We start from the raw sequence: 19752 nt of genomic DNA, 5'->3' as shown, positions 1-19752 counted from the left end.
AAATTTTATCATTTTAAAAGATTACTTTTGGTGCTCTTAGAAAATTCCCTCATTTTCTCCCTAAGAAAGGATATCACTATGTAGTAGATCCTCGACGTTCTTGTGGGATACATCACAAAATTCCTTGTGAATCCCCTTTTGTAAATATGTAATGAAGAATATGGTGCAGGTTCCTGGCTTTTTGTTGTTATTGCTGTTTACATATGTGTTATTGATGTTACTGTTACATTTTGTGGATATAGTGTGTGTGTGTGTGTGTGTCTGTGTTTCATTCTGTACAGTTTTAACACATATGTGGGTTCATGTAACCATCACCACAGAGAACAGATCAGTTCCATCACCACAGGGATCCCTCCTGTTGCCATTTTATAGCCACACCTCATCTCCTTCCCCAAAGTCCTAACTCCTGGCAACCACTAATCTGTTTTCCAACTCTATAATTTTGTCATTTTTGAGGACATTATGTAAATGGAACTGTACAGTATGTAACCTTTTGCCACTGGCTTTTTTCGCTCAGCATAGTTACCCAGAGATTCATCTGGGTTGTTGCTTGCATCAGTATTTTGTCCCTTTTTATTGCTGAGTAGTATTCCATGGTAGCAATGTACCACAGTTTATTTAGTCATTCATCCACTGAAGAACATCTGGGCTGTTTCCATTTTGTCTGTTACAAATAAGAATGCTATAAATGTTGGTTTACAGGATTTTGTGTGAACATAAATTTTTATTTTTCTGGGATAAATGCCCAAGTGTACAATTCCTGGGTCATATGTATGTTTAGTTTTAGAAGAAACTGACTTTTCCAGAGAAGCTGTACCATTTTACATTCCCACCAGGCATGTGTGAGTGATTCAGTTTCTCCGTATCCTCACCATCATTTGGTGGTGTAACTTTTTTAGTTTAGCCAATCTTATAGGTGTGTAGTAGTGATATCTCATTGTGGTTTTAATTTGCATTTCCCTGATGGCTGATTTTGAATATCTTTTCATGTGCTTATTTGCCACCCATATGTCCTTTTTGGTGAAATATCTGTTCATGTCTTTTGCTCATTTTTTAATTGGATGGACTTTTTTTTTCCTGTGGAGATTTAAGAGTTCTTTATATATTCTAAATGTATCCCTTGTTAGATATGTGGTTTACAAGTTTTAATTTTTGTATAAGGTGTGAGGTTTAGGTCAATGTTCATTTTTTTTAACCTATGGATATCCAGTTGCTTCAGTACTATTTGTTGAAAAGGCTGTTTTTCCTCCATTGAGTTACTTTTGCATCTTTGTCAAAAATCAACTGACTGTACTTGGATGGTCTGTTTCTGGATTCTGTTTTCTGTTCCATTGATGTCTATGTCTTTTCCCACACCAGTATCACACTGTTTTGATTACTGCAGCTATACAGTTGGACTTAACATCAGTTTGAATGATTTCCCCCAATTTATTCTTCTTTACCAAGATTGTTTTAGCTGTTCTACAGTTTGTGCCTTTCCATATAAATGTTTTAATAAGCCTGTCCATGTCTAGAAAACATTGCTGGAATTTTGATAGGAATTGCACTAAAGTTACAGATCAACCTGGGGTGAATTGACGTCTTTATTATTTTGAGTCTTCCAATCCATTGACAAGGTAGGCCTCTCCATTTAGGGAGGTCATCTTTGATTTCTTTCTACAGGATTGTGTAATTTTCAGCATACCAGTTCTGTACATGTTTTGTTAATTGTATACCTAAGTATTTAATTTTCTTTGGAGCCAGTGCAATTGTAAGTGGTATTATTGCTTTTTTAATTTTGGTTTTCACTTGTTCATTATTCATATCTAGAAATATAATTGGTTTTTATGCATTCATCTTTTATCCTGAAATCTTGCTGAACGTGCTTATTCTAGGAATTTTTTGGTAGATTCCTTGGGATTTTTGCATAGGAAGTCATGTTTTCTGCAAAGAGGAACAGTTTTACGTCTTCGTTTCTATTGACTTTTTTTTTAGTCTATTTTCTATTGAGAGTCATGTGTTTTCTGTCCATAGCCACATACTGCAAGTTAATTGTATTTTCTACTTATCCTTAGGCTCACTTAATGAGCATTTTTTTCATAAAGGAAGTTATTATCACTTCCTGAGGACTTTGTAATTATACACTAATGCTGGGCAATCATTTAGGTTCTCTCACTTGCTAATTATCTTGATCTTGTACACTACTCTCTCAGCATATGCAAGTCAAATCCACAATCTGACCAAATGACAAATTACCAAAAACCTTACACTTTAATGGTCATTCATGCCAAGAGTTTATTTAGTTGCATCAGGCATATAGAGAGAAGTCAAACCTCAATCCCTGGTAAATTATGCATATAGAATATTGTTTTAAATATTGATATTTTGGTAAATTTCCAAAATATCATGTAAAGATAGCTTTATAATGATATGAATGCTGAAATATTATGACTTGTCTTCCCATCTTAGACCAGATGAGTTAGCTTATAGAGTTGACGTTTATTAGGCCAAAATCTATGGCTTGATTCTTGTAGATGTCACTTGATATTTCATCAAGGAAGAATAGTGTCTATCTCTTGGCCACAAACAATATTATAGTCATAACCAGTAGCCTTTTGATTTTTAATCTTTGATTACAAGGAGGACAGGGCAAGGATTCAAGTAGATCAGTGCAAACCCATCACCACTGCTTGGAAAATACCTCAAACTACATGGCAAGTCAGTAACACCATATTCTAATGTAAACAAATAGGATAGCACATTATTTTTTTTTATGATTGTTGACTTTACTTATTTTCAAAAATAATTCTTAAGTGTTCAATCTAAAGGTTTTAGTGATCTTTTGAACATTAAAGTTAGTATTTTTTGGTTATTGCATAGTTAGGCTAAATATTAAAATAGAAATTGTAGGGATTAGTCTCTTTTCATAACTTAAGTCCAATTAACACAAATTCTATAAAAAACTACCCAGATTGTTTTGTTTTATCAGTGCTTTGTTACCCTGAATGCTGCTTGTAATAGGTGAGTTAATCTCTAGTTTGGGCCAGAAATACTTTTGCTATACATAGATTATCTTTCTTTGAAACAAATTTTGTGATTATACAGTTGACTTATAGAAGGGAAGAATAAAAGAACTATAGCATTTATTGGATATTATCTTTGTGGTAGCTGCTATAACTTGCTTCCTTACATATTTTATTTCATTCAGTTTCATTTAATCTGTGCTATGACCAGGGAGAGCCAGGATTTGAGCCCACATCTATCTAACTCAAAAGTTTGTGCTGTTTCCATTGTGTCACATTGTATTTCAGGAATCAGATAAATACATGTATGCGTATCAAGGAAGCCATTCCACCAAGTGAATAAAGTATTTCCTTTGTGAAGACTAGCACCTAAAGAAGTACATTTACTTCTTTAATTTACTAGAGTAGTGTTTAGAATTGTAAAGTAATTATACCTATATTGGGGAATGAAAGTGCCTAACTCCCAATGTTCGGAAGATAAGGGATGAATCCAGTAACCTTTAGTTGTTGTGACTGTAGTTTGTACGCCACAAGATACAGTAGTTTAGGTGAGGGGATAAAAGCAGCTGCTATTTCTGGTTTTAAATATCCAACAGAAGATGAAAAGGCACAGTACATTAATCCACGCAAACCCAAACAGTTCTTAGGTAAAAGATGATTGCCTATTAATTGCATGATGTCATGTAGTTTCTTTAGTGAGAAGAGATTTTTATCTTTCTAAAATATTGGCAAGAACTTGTACCTTTTCTGTCCTTTCTTTTTTTGCATAATACTGAACATTGTTTCCCCTGTTCTGGCGTGATAATGTTAAAACAGGATGAAAACTTGCTTCTTAGATTTATAGACGAACCAGCTCTTTCATGGATTGATACTAAAATAAAGACATTGTAATACTCATCTAAAATTCTGTTTATTTACTTTAGGTTCTAAAACTTTAATTAAAAAATTTTATAAGTAACATGAGCCTTTTAAGCAAAAACGTAATAATACCAATAAGAAAGAAATACAAAATTTAAAAAAAATGAAAAATCACCTATAAGTTTTATAATTTAGAGGAAGCTATAATTTACCACTGTGTACAAGTAAGTTTGTTTTAGGCTATAAGTGACACAGTGCCCAACTAAAAGTGGATGGGTAGGTGGGAGGGTAGGCAGGTGGGTGGGTTGGTTGGTCCTGTTGCAGAATTCACTAATTGAGAATCTTAATCACATCAGAGTTGGGGTAGGTCCCCAGCACTTCTCTTAGCTTCCTGTCCAGAGTTACAAGATAGTTGCCATGATTCTGAACAGGTTTTCACACAGCAGAAATCTCAACGTGAAATGAAGGGGGAGAGATTTTCTTCTAACATGTGTATGCTTTTTTTTGTTTGTTTGTTACTATTATACTAGGGAGTCTTTACCAAAGCCCCCAGCAGATTCTCCCTTGTCTCATTGGCTAAAACTAGATAACCAACTCACTCTTAAATCAGTCACTAACAAAGGGCAGTAAAATTACCATAATTGGTTTTAATCAGTCATGATCCATCCCCTAGTCCTGGGTATCTTCTGCCTGATATTGGAACAAAATTGCAGCTCTTGTGGCAGGGAGGAAGACAGTAATCGTTGTTGAGTAGGCAACCAATAGTACCTGCTGTACACCACCTTATGCTATTTTGTTCTTGGAGAAATGTGACAAGAGGTTGATACTTCAGCTATATTCTACTGTACGTGTTAACATTTTAAGTTGGTAACAAATAAGGAAATATATCTACCAATATATTATATTGCAGCAATTCAAAATCGACTACAGTGGTTTTTTTATATTGCTGTTTTCTGGAACAACAACTTTTTGATAGTCTGATTCTTATGAGTAACCATTAAACATTTATTTGCAGGAATAAACAGCTGGGTAGCAGTGTAACGTGTACTGTGCAAATCAAAAGTGAATGGCCTTAGCACAAAGTGCATACATCAAAGTAAAAGAATACAATTTCTGCAACAAGCTATACTGTGGGGAAAAAAGGTGCAAATGACTGAAAAATAAATAGTGAACACCTGTGCTGAATAAATTAACCAGCTGGTTGGCAATTTTTCATTTGACTTATCTAAAAGGGTGACTGTTACAAGGCATTAATAAGACATATTCACTTTGAGGTGTTCCCTTGTTACTACCATTAATTGATAAGCAATACTAGATAATATCAGAATTTATACCCCTAAATTCTCAGAGTTATATGTAGATTGTGGCAAGCGGTAAAAAGTGCATTCAACTAAGCAGTTATTCAGCAGTTGCAATTAGGTAAAATTATCTCAAAAATACTGTTACACTGTATTGTAAATATCCTTTGAAATTCAGATAAGCAATATGTGACATTAGATTTCATCTGTCAATTTATTTTCATATTGAAAAATTTTATAAGAACTAATGATGCAGATTTTTCCCCTTTGTATGTTAAAATCATAGTAGTGTTTTAGAACTCAAAGTTTCCCTTGAGAGCTTATAATTCAGCCACATTCATTTACAAATGGCAAATGTGTTTTTATACTTTTCAAACTTTAAAATTAATAAAATTGAGTTATTATTCTGAGGTGTTCTCCAAAGTTTGAATTATTTTTTTAAGAAAAAAAAATTTTTTTTAACCACAGTATAAAGTTTTAAATTTGAGGGACGATAAGTCCTTTTTGATGAACAGAATTTTGCTTGCTGAGGAATTAAGTGGAATTTGGGGAGTTTTCTGGTGTCGTTATAACTTCTAGTTAGGTATTAAATTCAATGTTGGCAGAACTCCAAAAAATATTTTAGTTGTCGTTAATGGAAAGTAAGGAAACTATAGTGTTTCTATTGCATGTGTTTTCCATAGTGCTAGGAATTTCACCAGATTATGATGTTGAGAATAGTAAAACTTAATAGCTTATGCATGTAAAACAAATTCACAAAGAATAACTCCTTTCCTTAAACTTATACCCTTAATTAAGTATTTGGACTTATATTTTCCAGATTGTCCAGTACTGGTTAATGCATTTCATTCACTCTAGAAAGCTCTCTTTTTCAGAATATAATAGAGAGCCACTGACCAGATAGTAGCTGTGCTCAATTTTCGTGGTGTCATCATCATGCTCTGTAATAAGAGAAATTGCCATATTCTGTCTTACCTGTAAAGTATAATTAATTATCCTGCCATTTCTTAGTTTAATCTTTAGATGTGGAACTTTTTGCTGAAAGTTGTCACCTTAGATCCCTCATGGAACACACTTTGGTTTACTGGTTTTCAAACTAATGAAAGTGAATACAAAGCATGAACAATTCTGTAGAAAATATACAAATCACATTTCATATTATTGCTCTTCATTTTTAATGTTGCTTAATGGCAGTGGTGCTCTTACGTGGTTATGTGGCCAGAGAGCTTTCAACATGTGATTACAAACCTAAGAACACATGTTTTGAGTTGCCTGTTGACCTGTGGGAAATTTAACAATAGCTTAGGTTTGATTAATATCTCATGTTTGATTAACCTTTTGGAGTTTATGAAAAATACTCTTCATATATGTTAGCTCATTAATCTTACAAAACCCTCATGAAAGTTAAGGCAGATGAATGATCTCCCATTTCATAGATGGGGAATCTGAAAGGTTAATAAATACATTCAGGACTAGAATTTTCCCACTACCATTTCCTAGATCTGAAAATGGTTTTGACATTAATGATTTCATCCTTTTTTCATTATATTTAATTGAAATTACTAGATTATAACAGTAACCATGGTATTTTATTTCTTAACATTTAAAATAAGTTATTCTTTCCTTGTAACCTTTCTTATTGTAGTGTTTTTTTGTGTTAATTTCAAAGAGGCACTTTTTGTTCACTGCCCACAAACTTTTTTTTAATTATTTTTTTTATTTTTAATTTTTTTAAAACTCTTTATTGGAGTATAATTGCTTTACAATGGTATGTTAGTTTCTGAGTGAATCAGTTATACACATACATATGTCCCCATATCTCTTTCCTCTTGTGTCTCCCTCCCTCCCACCCTCCGTATCCCACCCCTCTAGGTGGTCACAAAGCACCGAGCTGATCTCCCTTTGCTATGCGGCTGCTTCCCACTACCTATCTATTTTACGTTTGGTAGTGTATATATGTCCGTGCCACTCTCTCACTTTGTCCCAGCTTACCCTTCCCCATCCCCGTATCCTCAAGTGCATTCTCTAGTAGGTCTGTGTCTTAATTCCCGTCTTACCCCTAAGGTTCTTCATGACCATTTTTTTTTTACATTCCATATATATGTGTTAGCATACGGTATTTATTTTTCTCTTTCTGACTTACTTCTGTCTGTATGACAGACTCTAGGTCCATCCACCTCACTACAAGTAACTCAATTTCGTTTCTTTTTATGGCTGAGTAATATTCCATTCTATATATGTGCCACATCTTCTTTATGCATTCATCTGTTGATGGACACTTAGGTTGCTTCCATGTCCTGGCTATTGTAAATAGGGCTGCAGTGAACATTTTGGTACATGACTCTTTGAATTATGGTTTTCTCAGGGTATCTACCTACTAGTGGGATTGCTGGGTCATATGGTAAATCTATTTTTAGTTTTTTAAGGAACCTCCATACTGTTCTCCATAGTGGCTGTATCACTTTACATTCCCAACAACAGTGTGAGAAGGTTCCCTTTTCTCCACACCCTCTCCAGCAATTATTGTTTGTAGATTTTTTGATGATGGCCATTCTGACTGGTGTGAGATGATATCTCATTGTAGTTTTGATTTGCATTTCTCTAATGATTAATGATCTTGAGCATTCTTTCATGTGTTTGTTGGCAATCTGCATATCTTCTTTGGAGAAATGTCTATTTACGTCTTGAGTCCATTTTTGGATTGGGTTGTTTGTTTTTTTTCACACACACACACTACATTTTATTTTTACAAGAGATAAATAAACTGACACCAAGCATTGTAAATGGATGACCACAACAAAAGCAACAATGATTGAAATTACCAAACACAAAACACACTCATACTATGTCATAATATTGACATTCAGTCCAGTAATCCTCCACTGGAACAGCTCCTTTACTTTGCAGTGAAAATTGATTTGTATATTTTTTGCCTCTGAGTCCTTGTGGGACTTTTATTTTTTAATTCAAACAGAAAGTCACAAAAATTATAATCATCCTCATCAGTTCACTCAGTCCCATGTAATTAATATTTTTTTTCATCTTGATCTTTTGTTAGCACTTTTATGAATTCATCAGTTTTCCATTAGAGTTCTGAAAATGCTTATTCATTCAGTTCAGCAGTATAGTCAGTTACCAGAAACCTGTACTTGTCAGAGTCTTTTCCATGAATTCCTTGAAGATGAAACCCTTTTATAGGAACATTTTTGCAAAAGCATCACAGTACACCCAGAACTGTCTGTAAATGACAAAAGACTTAAAAATGACCACGGTTAAAGATTTGATGAAAGTTCATAATAATGCAATTGACAAGGAAATTTAGTTATTTCAGAGATACACATTTTAAAGTAATAACTAGAATTATGACTTATCATACCAAAACATATAAGATTTCTAGAAATTTCATGTAATGTCTGAAACATTTAAATTAACATATTTCCATACAAATAACCCAAAGAAAGTTTAGTATTAGTTGTTTTTTGTTTGTTTGTTTGTTTGTTTATACTGCAGGTTATTAGTTATCATTTTTATACACATCAGTGTATATATGTCAATCCCAATCACCCAATTCAGCACACCACCATCCCCACCCCACCGCGGTTTTCCCCCCTTGGTGTCCATACCTTTGTTCTCTACATCTGTGTCTCAACTTCTGCCCTGAAAACCAGTTCATCTGTACCATTTTTCTAGGTTCCACATGTATGCGTTAATATATGATATTTGTTTTTCTCTTTCTGACTTACTTCACTCTTATGACAGTCTGTAGATCCATCCATGTCTCAACAAATGACTCAATTTTGTTCCTTTTTATGGCTGAGTAATATTCCATTGTGTATATGTACCACAACTTCATTATCCATTCATCTGTCGATGGGCATTTAGGTTGCTTCCATGACCTGGCTATTGTAAATAGTGCTGTAATGAACATTGGGGTGCATGTGTCTTTTGGAATTATGGTTTTCTCTGGGTATATGCCCAGTAGTGGGATTGCTGGATCATATGGTAATTCTATTTTTAGTTTTCTAGAAATGTCCATACTGTTCTCCGTAGTGGTTGTATCAATTTACATTCCAACCAACAGTGCAAGAGGGTTCCCTTTTCTCCACACCCTCTCCAGCATTTGTTGTTTGTAGATTTTCTGATGATGCCCATTCTAACTGGTGTGAGGTGATACCTCATTGTAGTTTTGATTTGCATTTCTCTAGTAATTAGTGATGTTGAACAGCTTTTCATGTGCTTCTTGGCCATCTGTATGTCTTCTTTGGAGAAATGTCTATGTAGGTCTTCTGCCCATTTTTGGATTGGGTTGTTTGTTTCTTTAATATTGAGCTGCATGAGCTGCTTGTAAATTTTGGAGATTAATCCTTGGTTACTTGCTTCAGTTGCAAATATTTTCTCCCATTCTGAGGGTTGTCTTTTCGTCTTGTTTATGGTTTCCTTTGCTGTGCAAAAGCTTTTAAGTTTCATTCGGTCCCATTTATTTATTTTTGTTTTTATTTCCATTTCCCTAGGAGGTGGGTAAAAAGGATCTTGCTGTGATTTATGTCATAAAGTGTTCTGCCTATGTTTTCCTTTAAGAGTTTGATAGTGTCTGGCCTTACATTTAGGTCTATAATCCATTTTGAGTTTATCTCTGTGTATAGCGTCAGGAAGTGTTCTAATTTCATTCTTTTACATGTAGCTGTCCAGTTTTCCAAGCACTACTTACTGAAGAGGCTGTCTTTTCTCCAATGTGTATTCTTGCCTCCTTTATCAAAGATAAGGTGACCATAGGTGCGTAGGTTATCTCTGGGCTTTCTATCCTGTTCCATTGATCTATATTTCTGTTCTTGTGCCAGTACCATACTTACTGTCTTGATTACTGGAGCTTTGTAGTATAGTCTGAAGTCAGGGAACCTGATTTCTCCAGCTCCATTTTTCTTTCTCAATATTGCTTTGGATCTTTGGGGTCTTTTGTGTTTCCATACAAATTGTGAAATTTTTTGTTCTAGTTCTGTGAAAAATGCCAGTAGTAGTTTGATAGGGATTGCATTGAATCTGTAGATTGCTTTGGGTAGTATAATCATTTACACCATGTTGATTCTTCGAATTCAAGTACATGGTATATCTCTCCATCTATTTGTATCATATTTAATTTCTTTCATCAGTGTCTTATAATTTTCTGCATACAAGTCTTTTGTCTCCTTAGGTAGGTTTATTCCTAGATATTTTATTCTTTTTGTTGCAATGGTAAATGGGAGCATTTTCTTAATTTCACTTTCAGATTTTTCATCATTAGTGTATAAGAATGTCAGAGATTTCTGTGCATTAATTTTGTATCCTGCTATTTTACCAAATTCATTGATTAGTAGTTTTCTGGTAGCATCTTTAGGATTCTCTTTGTATAGTATCATGTCATCTGCGAACAGTGACAGCTTTACTTTTTCTTTTTCAATTTGGATTCCTTTTATCTCCTTTGCTTCTCTGATTGCTGCTGCTAAAACTTCCAAAACTATGTTGAGTAATAGTGGTGAGAGTGGGCAACCTTGTCTTGTTCCTGATCTTAGTGGAAATGCTTTCAGTTTTTCACCATTGAGGATGATGTTTGCTGTGGGCTTGTCATATATGGCCTTTATTATGTTGAGGAAAGTTCCCTCTATGCCTACTTTCTGCAGGGTTTTTATCATAAATGGGTGTTGAATTTTTTCAAAAGCTTTCTCTGTATCTATTGAGATGATCATATGGTTTTTCTCTTTCAATTTGTTAATATGGTGTATCACATTGATTGATTTGCGTATATTGAAGAATCATTGCATTCCTGGGATAAACCCCACTTCATCATGGTGTATGATCCTTTTAATGTGCTGTTGGATTCTGTTTGCTAGTATTTTGTTGAGGATTTTTGCATTTATGTTCATCAGTGATATTGGCCTGTAGTTTTCTTTCTTTGTGACATCTTACTGGTTTTGGTATCAGGGTGATGGTGGCCTCATAGAATGAGTTTGGGAGCATTCCTCACTGTGCTATATTTTGGAAGAGTTTGAGAAGGATAGGTGTTAGTTGTTCTGTAAATGTTCGATACAAGTTGCCTGTGAAGCCATCTGGTCCTGGGCTTTTGTATGTTGGAAGATTTTTAATCACAGTTTCAATTTCAGTGCTTGTGATTGGTCTGTTCATATTTTCTGTTTCTTCCTGGTTCACTCTCGGAAGGTTGTGCATTTCTAAGAATTTGTCCATTTCTTCCAGGTTGGCCATTTGATTGGCATATAGTTGCTTGTAGTAATTTCTCATGATCGTTTGTATTTCTCTAGTGTCAGTTGTTACTTCTCCTTTTTCATTTCTAATTCTGTTGATTTGAGTCTTGTTCCTTTTTTCCTTGATGAGTCTGGCTAATGGTTTATCAAGTTTGTTTATGTTCTCAAAGGAGTAGCTTTTAGTTTTATTAATCTTTGCTACCGTTTCCTTCATTTCATTCTCATTTATTTCTGATCATATCTTTATGATTTCTTTCTTTCTGCTAACTTTGGGATTTTTTGTTCTTTGTTCTCTAATTGCTTAAGTGTAAGTTTAGGTTGTTTATTTGAGATGTTTCCTGTTTCATAAGGTAGGATTGTATTGCTATGAACTTCCCTCTTAGAGCTGCTTTTGCTGCATCCCATAAGTTTTTGGTTCTTGTGTTTTCTTTGTCATTTGTTTCTAGGTATTTTTTGATTTCCACTTTGAATTCTTCAGTGATCACTTGGTTATTAAGTAGTGTATTGTTTATCCTCGATGTGTTTGTATTTTTTACAGTTTTTTTCCTGTAATTGATATCTTGCCTCATAGCATTGTGGTTGGAAAAGATACTTCATACGATTTCAAGTTTCTTAAATTTATCAAGGCTTGATTTTTGACCTAAGATATGATCTATCCTGGAGAATGTTCCATGAGCACTTGAGAAAAATGTGTTTTCTGTTGTTTCCGGATGGAATGTTCTGTAAATATCAATTAAGTCCATCTTGTTTAATGTATCATTTAAAGCTTGTGTTTCCTTATTTATTTTCATTTTGGATGATCTGTCCAGTGGTGAAAGTGGGGTGTTAAATCCCCTACTTTGATTGTGTTACTGTCGATTTCCCCTTTTATGGCTGTTAGTATTTGCCTTATGTATTGAGGTGCTCCTATGTTGGGTGCAGAAATATTTACAATTGTTATATCTTCTTCTTGGATTGAACCCTTGATCATTCTGTAGTGTCCTTCTTTGTCTCTTGTAATAATCTTTGTTTTAAAGTCTATTTTGTCTGATATGAGAATTGCTACTCCAGCTTTCTTTTGATTTCCATTTACATGGAATATCTTTTTCCATCCCCTCATTTTCAGTCTGTAGGTGTCCCTAGGTCTGAAGTGGGTCTCTTGTAGACAGCATATATACGGGTCTTGTTTTTGTATCCATTCAGCCAGTCTATGTCTTTTGGTTGGAGCATTTAATCCATTTACATTTAAGGTAATTATCGATATGTATGTTCCTATTTCCATTTTCTTAATTGTTTTGGGTTTGTTATTGTCGGTCTTTTTCTTGTGTTTCCTGCCTAGAGAAGTTCCTTTAGCATTTGTTGTAAAGCTGGTTTGGTAGTGCTGAATTCTCCTGGCTTTTGCTTGTCTGTAAAGGTTTTAATTTCTCTGTCAAATCTGAATGAGATCCTTGCTGGGTAGAGTAATCTTGATTGTAGGTTTTTCTCCTTCATCACTTTAAATATGTCCTGCCACTCCCTTCTGGCTTGTAGGGTTTCTGCTGAGAGATCAGCTGTTAACCTTATGGGGATTCCCTTGTGTGTTATTTGTTGTTTTTCCCTTGCTGCTTTTAATATTTTTTCTTTATATTTAATTTTTGATAGTTTGATTAAATTGTGTCTTGGTGTGTTTCTTCTTGGATTTATCCTGTATGGGATTCTCTGTGCTTCCTGGACTTGATTAACTATTTCTTTTCCCATATCAGGGAAGTTTTCAACTATAATCTCTTCAAATATTTTCTCAGTCCATTTCTTTTTCTCTTCTTCTTCTGGGACCCCTATAATTCGAATGTTGGTGCGTTTAATGTTGTCCCGGCGGTCTCTGAGACTGTCCTCAATTGTTTTCATTCTTTTTTCTTTATTCTGCTCTGCAGTAGTTATTTCCACTCTTTTATCTTCCAAGTCACTTTTCTGTTCTTATGCCTTAGTTATTCTGCTATTGATCCCTTCTAGAGAATTTTTAATTTCATTTATTGTGTTGTTCATCACTGTTTCTTTGCTATTTAGTTCTTCTAGTTCCTTGTTAAACGTTTCTTGTATTTTTTCTATTCTATTTCCAAGATTTTGGATCATCTTTACTATCATTATTCTGAATTCTTTTACAGGTAGACTGCCTGTTTCCTCTTCATTTGTTAGGTCTGGTGGGTTTTTTTCTTGCTCCTTCATCTGCTGTGTTTTCTTCTGTCTTCTTATTTTGCTTTTCTTCCTGTGTTTGGGGTCTCCTTTTCACCGGCTTCAGGTTCATGGTTCCCGTTGTTTTTGGTGTGTGTCCCCAGTGGCTAAGGTTGGTTCAGTGGGTTGTGTAGGCTTCCTGGTGGAAGGGACTGGTGCCTGTGTTCTAGTGGAGGAAGCTGGATCTTGTCTTTCTGGTGGGCAGGTCCACATCTGGTGGTGTGTTTTGGGGTGTCTGTGGCCTTGTTATGTTTTTATGCAGCCTCTCTGCTAATGGATGGGGTTGTGTTTCTGTCTTGCTAGTTGTTTGGCATAGGGTGTTCAGCACGGGAACTTGCTGGTCATTGAGTGGAGCTGGCTTGGTGTTGAGATGGAGGTCTCTGGGAGATTTTCCCCGTTTGATATTACGTGGAGCTGGGAGGTCTCTTGTGGACCAGTGTCCTGAACTTGGCCCTCACACCTCAGAGGCACAGCCCTGACGCCTGACTGGAGCACCAAGAGTCTGTCATCCACACAGCTCAGAATAAAAGGGAGGAAAAAAAAAGAAAGAAGAAGATAAAATAAAGTACAATAAAATATAATAAAGTCATTAAAATAAAAAAAATAATTAGTAAAAAAAAGCATTTTTAAGTAATTAAAAAAGGGAAGACAGGCTATACAGACACAGATCACACACAGAAGCAAACAGATACACACTCACAAGAAGAGAAAAAGGGAAAAATTTATATATATCGTTGCTCCCAAAGTCCACTTCCTCAATTTTGGATGATTCGTTGTCTATTCAGGTTTTCTACACATGCAGGGTACATCAGGTTGATTGTGGAGATTTAATCCGCTGTTCCTGAGGCTGCTGAGAGAAATTTCCATTTCTCTTCTTTGTTCATACAGCTCCCAGGGGTTCAGCTTTGGATTTGGCCCCGCCTCTGCGTGTAGGTTGCCTGAGCGTGTCTGTTCTTCGCTCAGACAGGACCAGGTTAAAGGAGCAGCTGATTCTGGGGCTCTGGCTCATTCAGGCTGGGGGGACGGAGGGGTACGGTTGCGGGGCGAGCCTGTGGCGGCAGAAGCTGGCATGACGTTGCACCAGCCTGAGGTGCGTCGTGTGTTCTCCCAGGGAAGTTGTCCCTGGATCACTGGACCCTGGCAGTGGCGGGTTGCACAGGCTCCCGGGAGGAGAGGTGGGGATAGTGACCTGTGCGTGCACACAGGCTTCTTGGTGGCTGCAGCAGCAGCCTTCTCGTCTCATGCCCATCTCTGGGATCTGCGCTGATAGCAGCAGCTCGTGCCCGTCTCTGGAGCTCCTTTAAGAGGCGCTCTTAATACCCTGTCCTTGTGCACTGGGAAACAAAGAGGCAAGAAAAAGTCTCTTGCCTCTTCAGCAGCTCCAGACTTTTTCCCGGACTCCCTCCCGGCTAGCTGTGGCCTGGTAGATCCCTTCAGGCTGTGTTCACGCAGCCAGCCCCAGTCCTCTCCCTGGGATCCGACCTCCAACCTCCGAAGCCCGAGCCTCATCTCCCAGCCCGAGCCCGCCCCGGCAGGTGAGCAGACAAGCCTCTTGGGCTGGTGAGTGCTGTTTGGCACCGATCCTCTGTGGGGGAATCTCTCGACTTTGCCCTCCGCAGCCCTGTTGCTGCACTCTCTTCCGTGGCTCCGAAGCTTCCGCCCTCTGCCACCCGCAGTCTCTGCCCGCGAAGGGGCTTCCTAGTATGTGGAAACCTTTCCTCCTTCACGGCTCCCTCCCACTGGTGCAGGTCCCGTCCCTATTATTTTGTCTCTGTTTTTTCTTTTTTCTTTTGCCCTACCTAGATACATGGGGAGTTTCTTGCCTTTTGGGAGGTCTGAGGTCTTCTGCCAGCGTTCAGTAGGTGTTCTGTAGGAGTTGTTCCACATATAGATGTAGTTCTGATGTATTTGTGGGTAGGAAGGTGATCTCCATGTCTTACTCTTCTGCCATCTTGAAGCTCCTCCCCACAAACTTTTGAATGTAAAGTTTATTGTTTTTTACTGTCCTAGTTTTATGTGTTTTCTATAATACGAATGTTTGTTTCATATTTAAATATGTATATTTATAAATATGTATTTATAATTTTTTATATAAATGTATATTTATACTTCCATCTTTTGCTTGTATAAACCATTTATTCATCACGTATTTATTAAATACCACATCTATAGAGCAGTGCAGTAAGTGTTGTGAGGTGCACTCAAGACAAGATGTTAGGGTCTTCCTTCAAGGAGAATAAAGTCTAGTTGAAGATAAAGTATATATGGGACAGCCAAAAGGCTATTAACAAGGAACTGATAAATAAATGCAAGGTAAACTGCATGTGTGTACTATGGGGCATGGAGTAACAGAATGATGAGTGTGGGTGGGTTAAGGAAGACTTCCTGGAAGTGAAATTTAAACTTTTTCTTAAAATGTGTCAATTGGTGAAGTATGTGATTATGTTTGGGGATGAGGGAATTGTGATATTACAGGAAGTGGGAAGAATAGCCCAGAAGAAGCAATTAACATGGGCCAAATCATGGAGATTTGAGTTGATAAATTAGGAGTTAGAGATGCCATTTCAGAAAGTAGGAGAGATGAGACAAAGAAGATAGTTGATAAAGAAGGTGATTTGGTTTAGAGACTGGAAGAGGAAGATTTTGTGGAGTAGGGTTGAGATTCAATATGAGAAAGAACTGCTGTTAGTTCTTGAGCAATCAGTTAGCAGATGTTTACTTCCCACAGCCTGTCATGTACAAGGCATTTTTAGTGTTGAGCAGTAGGGCAACTCAGTGAAAACATAGGTTCTGTGGAGGATAAAACATCATGGAGAGATACATGATGCAGGCACAGCGAACGGGAGCCTGTTGTGTCAGTCAAGGCAATAATGGACTGAGAATGTTCACTCTAGTAGTAACTTTGGAAGTGGCGCTTCCAGGAAAGTAATAGACACTAACAATAAAACAAAGTACAGCAGGAAAGAATTCAGAAAGATACCACATTGTGATAAGCCAACTTACACTTTCACAGCAGTTTTTTTCTAGCTCTGTCACACTACAGTAATAATCTTTGAATAATAATCTTTGCTCAACAGTAATTACCACTGTTGAGCATTTGCTGTGTGCCAGGCACTGTGTCAGGTTCTTTGCATGTGATACTTCATTTAATCTCCAAAACAACCTTGTGAGGTAGGTGGTATTATCCCTATGTTATAGATGGATAATTTAGGTCAGAGAGGATAAACAACTTGTCTACATTCACAGAATTATCTAGTCCTAGGGTGAGGCTTTGAACCTCGATCTTTTTATTCTGAGGGATGTACTTGTAAGCACTGTGTTGATTTGTTTCTAAAATGCAGTTCCCCTGTCTGCCTTAAATTCTCAAAAATATACATGTGATTAACATACACACTACTATATATAAAATAGGTAATCAACAAGGACCTACTGTATAGCACAGGGGACTCAATATTCTGTAATAACCTATATGGGAAAAAAATCTGAAAAAGAATGGATATATGTATGTATATAACTGAATCACTTTGCTGTATACCTGAAACTAATGCAATATTGTAAATCAACTATACCCCAATATAAAATAAAAATTAAATAAAAAAATAAGAATCTGCTTTTCACCAAAAAAAAAAAAATACACACACACACACATGGCATGGCCTGCTAAACCCTGAAATCTTTATGTATATTTTTCAGATCTTAAGTATGTTTCATATCGTATTGAAACCTTAACAGATGAATGTTTAATGTGTGTGTCTCACATAAAGCAATGCATCCAAGATAAATGAGGTAAAGAAATAAAAATTGCCATTGAAAGTTAAAATAATAAAAAAAGGTAGCCAAGTATAATTATCAAAAGCCTGGTGTGGATTATTATTATAATTTCTCATTAGTCAGGATTTGCATGAAGATGTCGAAGAAGCTGGTGCACTGCAGAAAAATCACGCTTCTGTGACATCTGCAAACTCCACAGAAGCTGCAGATTCTGCCTGCCTGCCTACAGAAGATCAGTCATTAAGTACTGCAAGCTGTGAAATACCCACAGAACACACTCCAAGCAGTGATCCAGAGGGTGCCCTAGAAGTAAATGATTTTGAAGCGACAGGGGAGAAAGAAAACCATTGTGATGATAAATCTTCTATGCCCTCAACTTCAGAAAAGGAAACAAGTGAAAATGTGCCTATGGCCGAAGAAACTGCAGAGCAACCAAAGAAAAATAGGATTACTTACTCGCAAATTATTAAAGAAGGCAGGAGATTTAATATTGATTTGGTGTCAAAGGTAAGTACCAGTTTTACCCATCTTTTCATAGAACAATACTAAATTTTAATTGATTGAAAATAGCATCCGGGTCCATAAACCCACTTTTAATAATTTTATTCTCTGAAATGTAGAACATTTACTTTATAAAGAGATAGTATCTGAAGTTTATAGCTCCATTAAAATATTCTTTAAACATAGTTAAAAACACATTAAGAATGCTCAGTACTATATCAAGGATACTTCTGTATTGGAACACGTTTTCCACCCTAATATTCTCCTCCTACTGCATGGGCACTATGAATTCTACCAAGAAAAAAGTCTAATGAACCTAATTACAGATCCATGTTATTTATAGTCAGTCTATTAAATGAACTTTTGTTTAGCCCTTATTTATATAGTAACTATTTTAACATCTATATGATGATGAACATTTTGAAAAAAACAATGCATTTTTGAAAATTATCGGTTCAGCTGTGAGGACTTTGGAGGATAATTTAATAGTAGTGGGGGCAGGGAGATTGGTAAGAATGCTATTTACTTCAGTTATTTTTCTATCCTTACCTCTAATGTTAGGTCAGTATGACTTCAGAAGAGGTTCCTGAGTCTTAGGAGGATATAGTGTTGTACTGGGTTTATGGGAAGCAAGGCTAATTTAGTGCAAAAGCATAGAAAACCAGTAACATAAAAGGTAATGGCCTTAAAGGGTTACAGTATAGGGCTGGGTGAAAGTAGAAAGAAACAGACCAAATACCGTAAGTTGAGGGCAAACGAGAAATTGAAAAGAAGTAGGAGAGGGTGGTGAATAACATCAGACTTGCCTCAAAACTAGGCTTTTCTATTTAATGTGCTCTCCTGAAGTTCCAGGTTATAAAGAGAGGGACTAATGCTCCTCACATTTTGCTGATCCAATCACACATCCTCATACTGCTGATATCTTTGAACCTGGTGCCTGAAAATATGAATATCTTTTTACTACTCATAGTTTCTTTCTGACATAGCTCTCTGTGCCTGATTCTGCCTTGGTCTGAGTTGGCTACTGCCTTGGTCCTACCTAATATTTCTGTACCACCTATTCCACCTACTTTGATCCTGCCATCCTTTGAAATCTAGCATTCTTTCTATGTTACCTTGGCTATTAATTCCTGGGTGGAAGTTAAATCATAGCTCACTAATAGTCTTCCTATTCTCATGAGCAGGAAAGAATTTAAAAAAAAACAATAAATAAGACAAAACACTGAAGTAGTCAAGTAACAAATAGGTTTTGTTCTGAAATTTTCATTTTGAATTAGTTACTTGGAATTTGAAATGCTTAACTGAAAGAAACGGTGAATGGTGGTTAAGAATCAAGACTACTTCATAAAAGTCTCTAACTTTTATGTTCGCTGAAATATAGTATAAATCTTGCAAAGGGAAATGGTAAAAGAAGTGCTGTTAGAATTTTTGGAATTATTGTAGGAAATGATTCAGTTGTATAAGAAAATGCATGCTGGTTGTGGTGCAGGGGGAGATAGTTTAATTAGATGCTGAGATATTTGAGGAGACTCTGGAGGAGATTTCTGGGTATTTTCACAAGTTTGAACAGTTAATAATAGTGGTTCTCTTAGGGTAAATTAAAAACAAACACGTTAAGGCAGTTGTATTTTGTCCTGCATAGGTTTCATGGGTTCACATGTTTAAAAAATAACCAATAATGATTTACTGTACTCATCCTACAAAAGCAGGGGTAGCTAAAGAATGTATAACCATAGCAATACAAGAGGTTTATTATCATTTTTAAAAAGTGAGTCATTTAATGAACATTTATTGAGTACTTACTGTGTGGAAAGCAGTATATTCCATGACATTGGGTCAATCAGTTACTCCTAGGAAATTCCATCTGTTGTAATAATTGCAGTTATTGCATCTGAGTGTAGG

The 19752-nt window shown here is 36.1% G+C and overlaps 1 protein-coding gene across 2 annotated transcripts in view; it reads left to right on the top strand.

Moving 5' to 3' along the window:
- The window catches only part of CHM (CHM Rab escort protein), a 198247-nt gene that overhangs the window by 60335 nt on the left and 118160 nt on the right, over positions 1-19752 (top strand). For both annotated transcript variants that reach the window (XM_004283098.3, XM_033411551.2), the window contains exon 5: positions 17469-17856. In XM_004283098.3, coding sequence (XP_004283146.1) covers positions 17469-17856 — 388 coding nt within the window. The remainder of the gene's footprint in view (positions 1-17468; positions 17857-19752) is intronic.

The sequence above is a fragment of the Orcinus orca genome, chromosome X (genome assembly GCF_937001465.1).
Source record: "Orcinus orca chromosome X, mOrcOrc1.1, whole genome shotgun sequence".
NCBI lineage: Eukaryota > Metazoa > Chordata > Mammalia > Artiodactyla > Delphinidae > Orcinus > Orcinus orca.
Note: the sequence above shows the minus strand (reverse complement) of the source record. Positions and strands in the feature narration are given on the sequence as shown.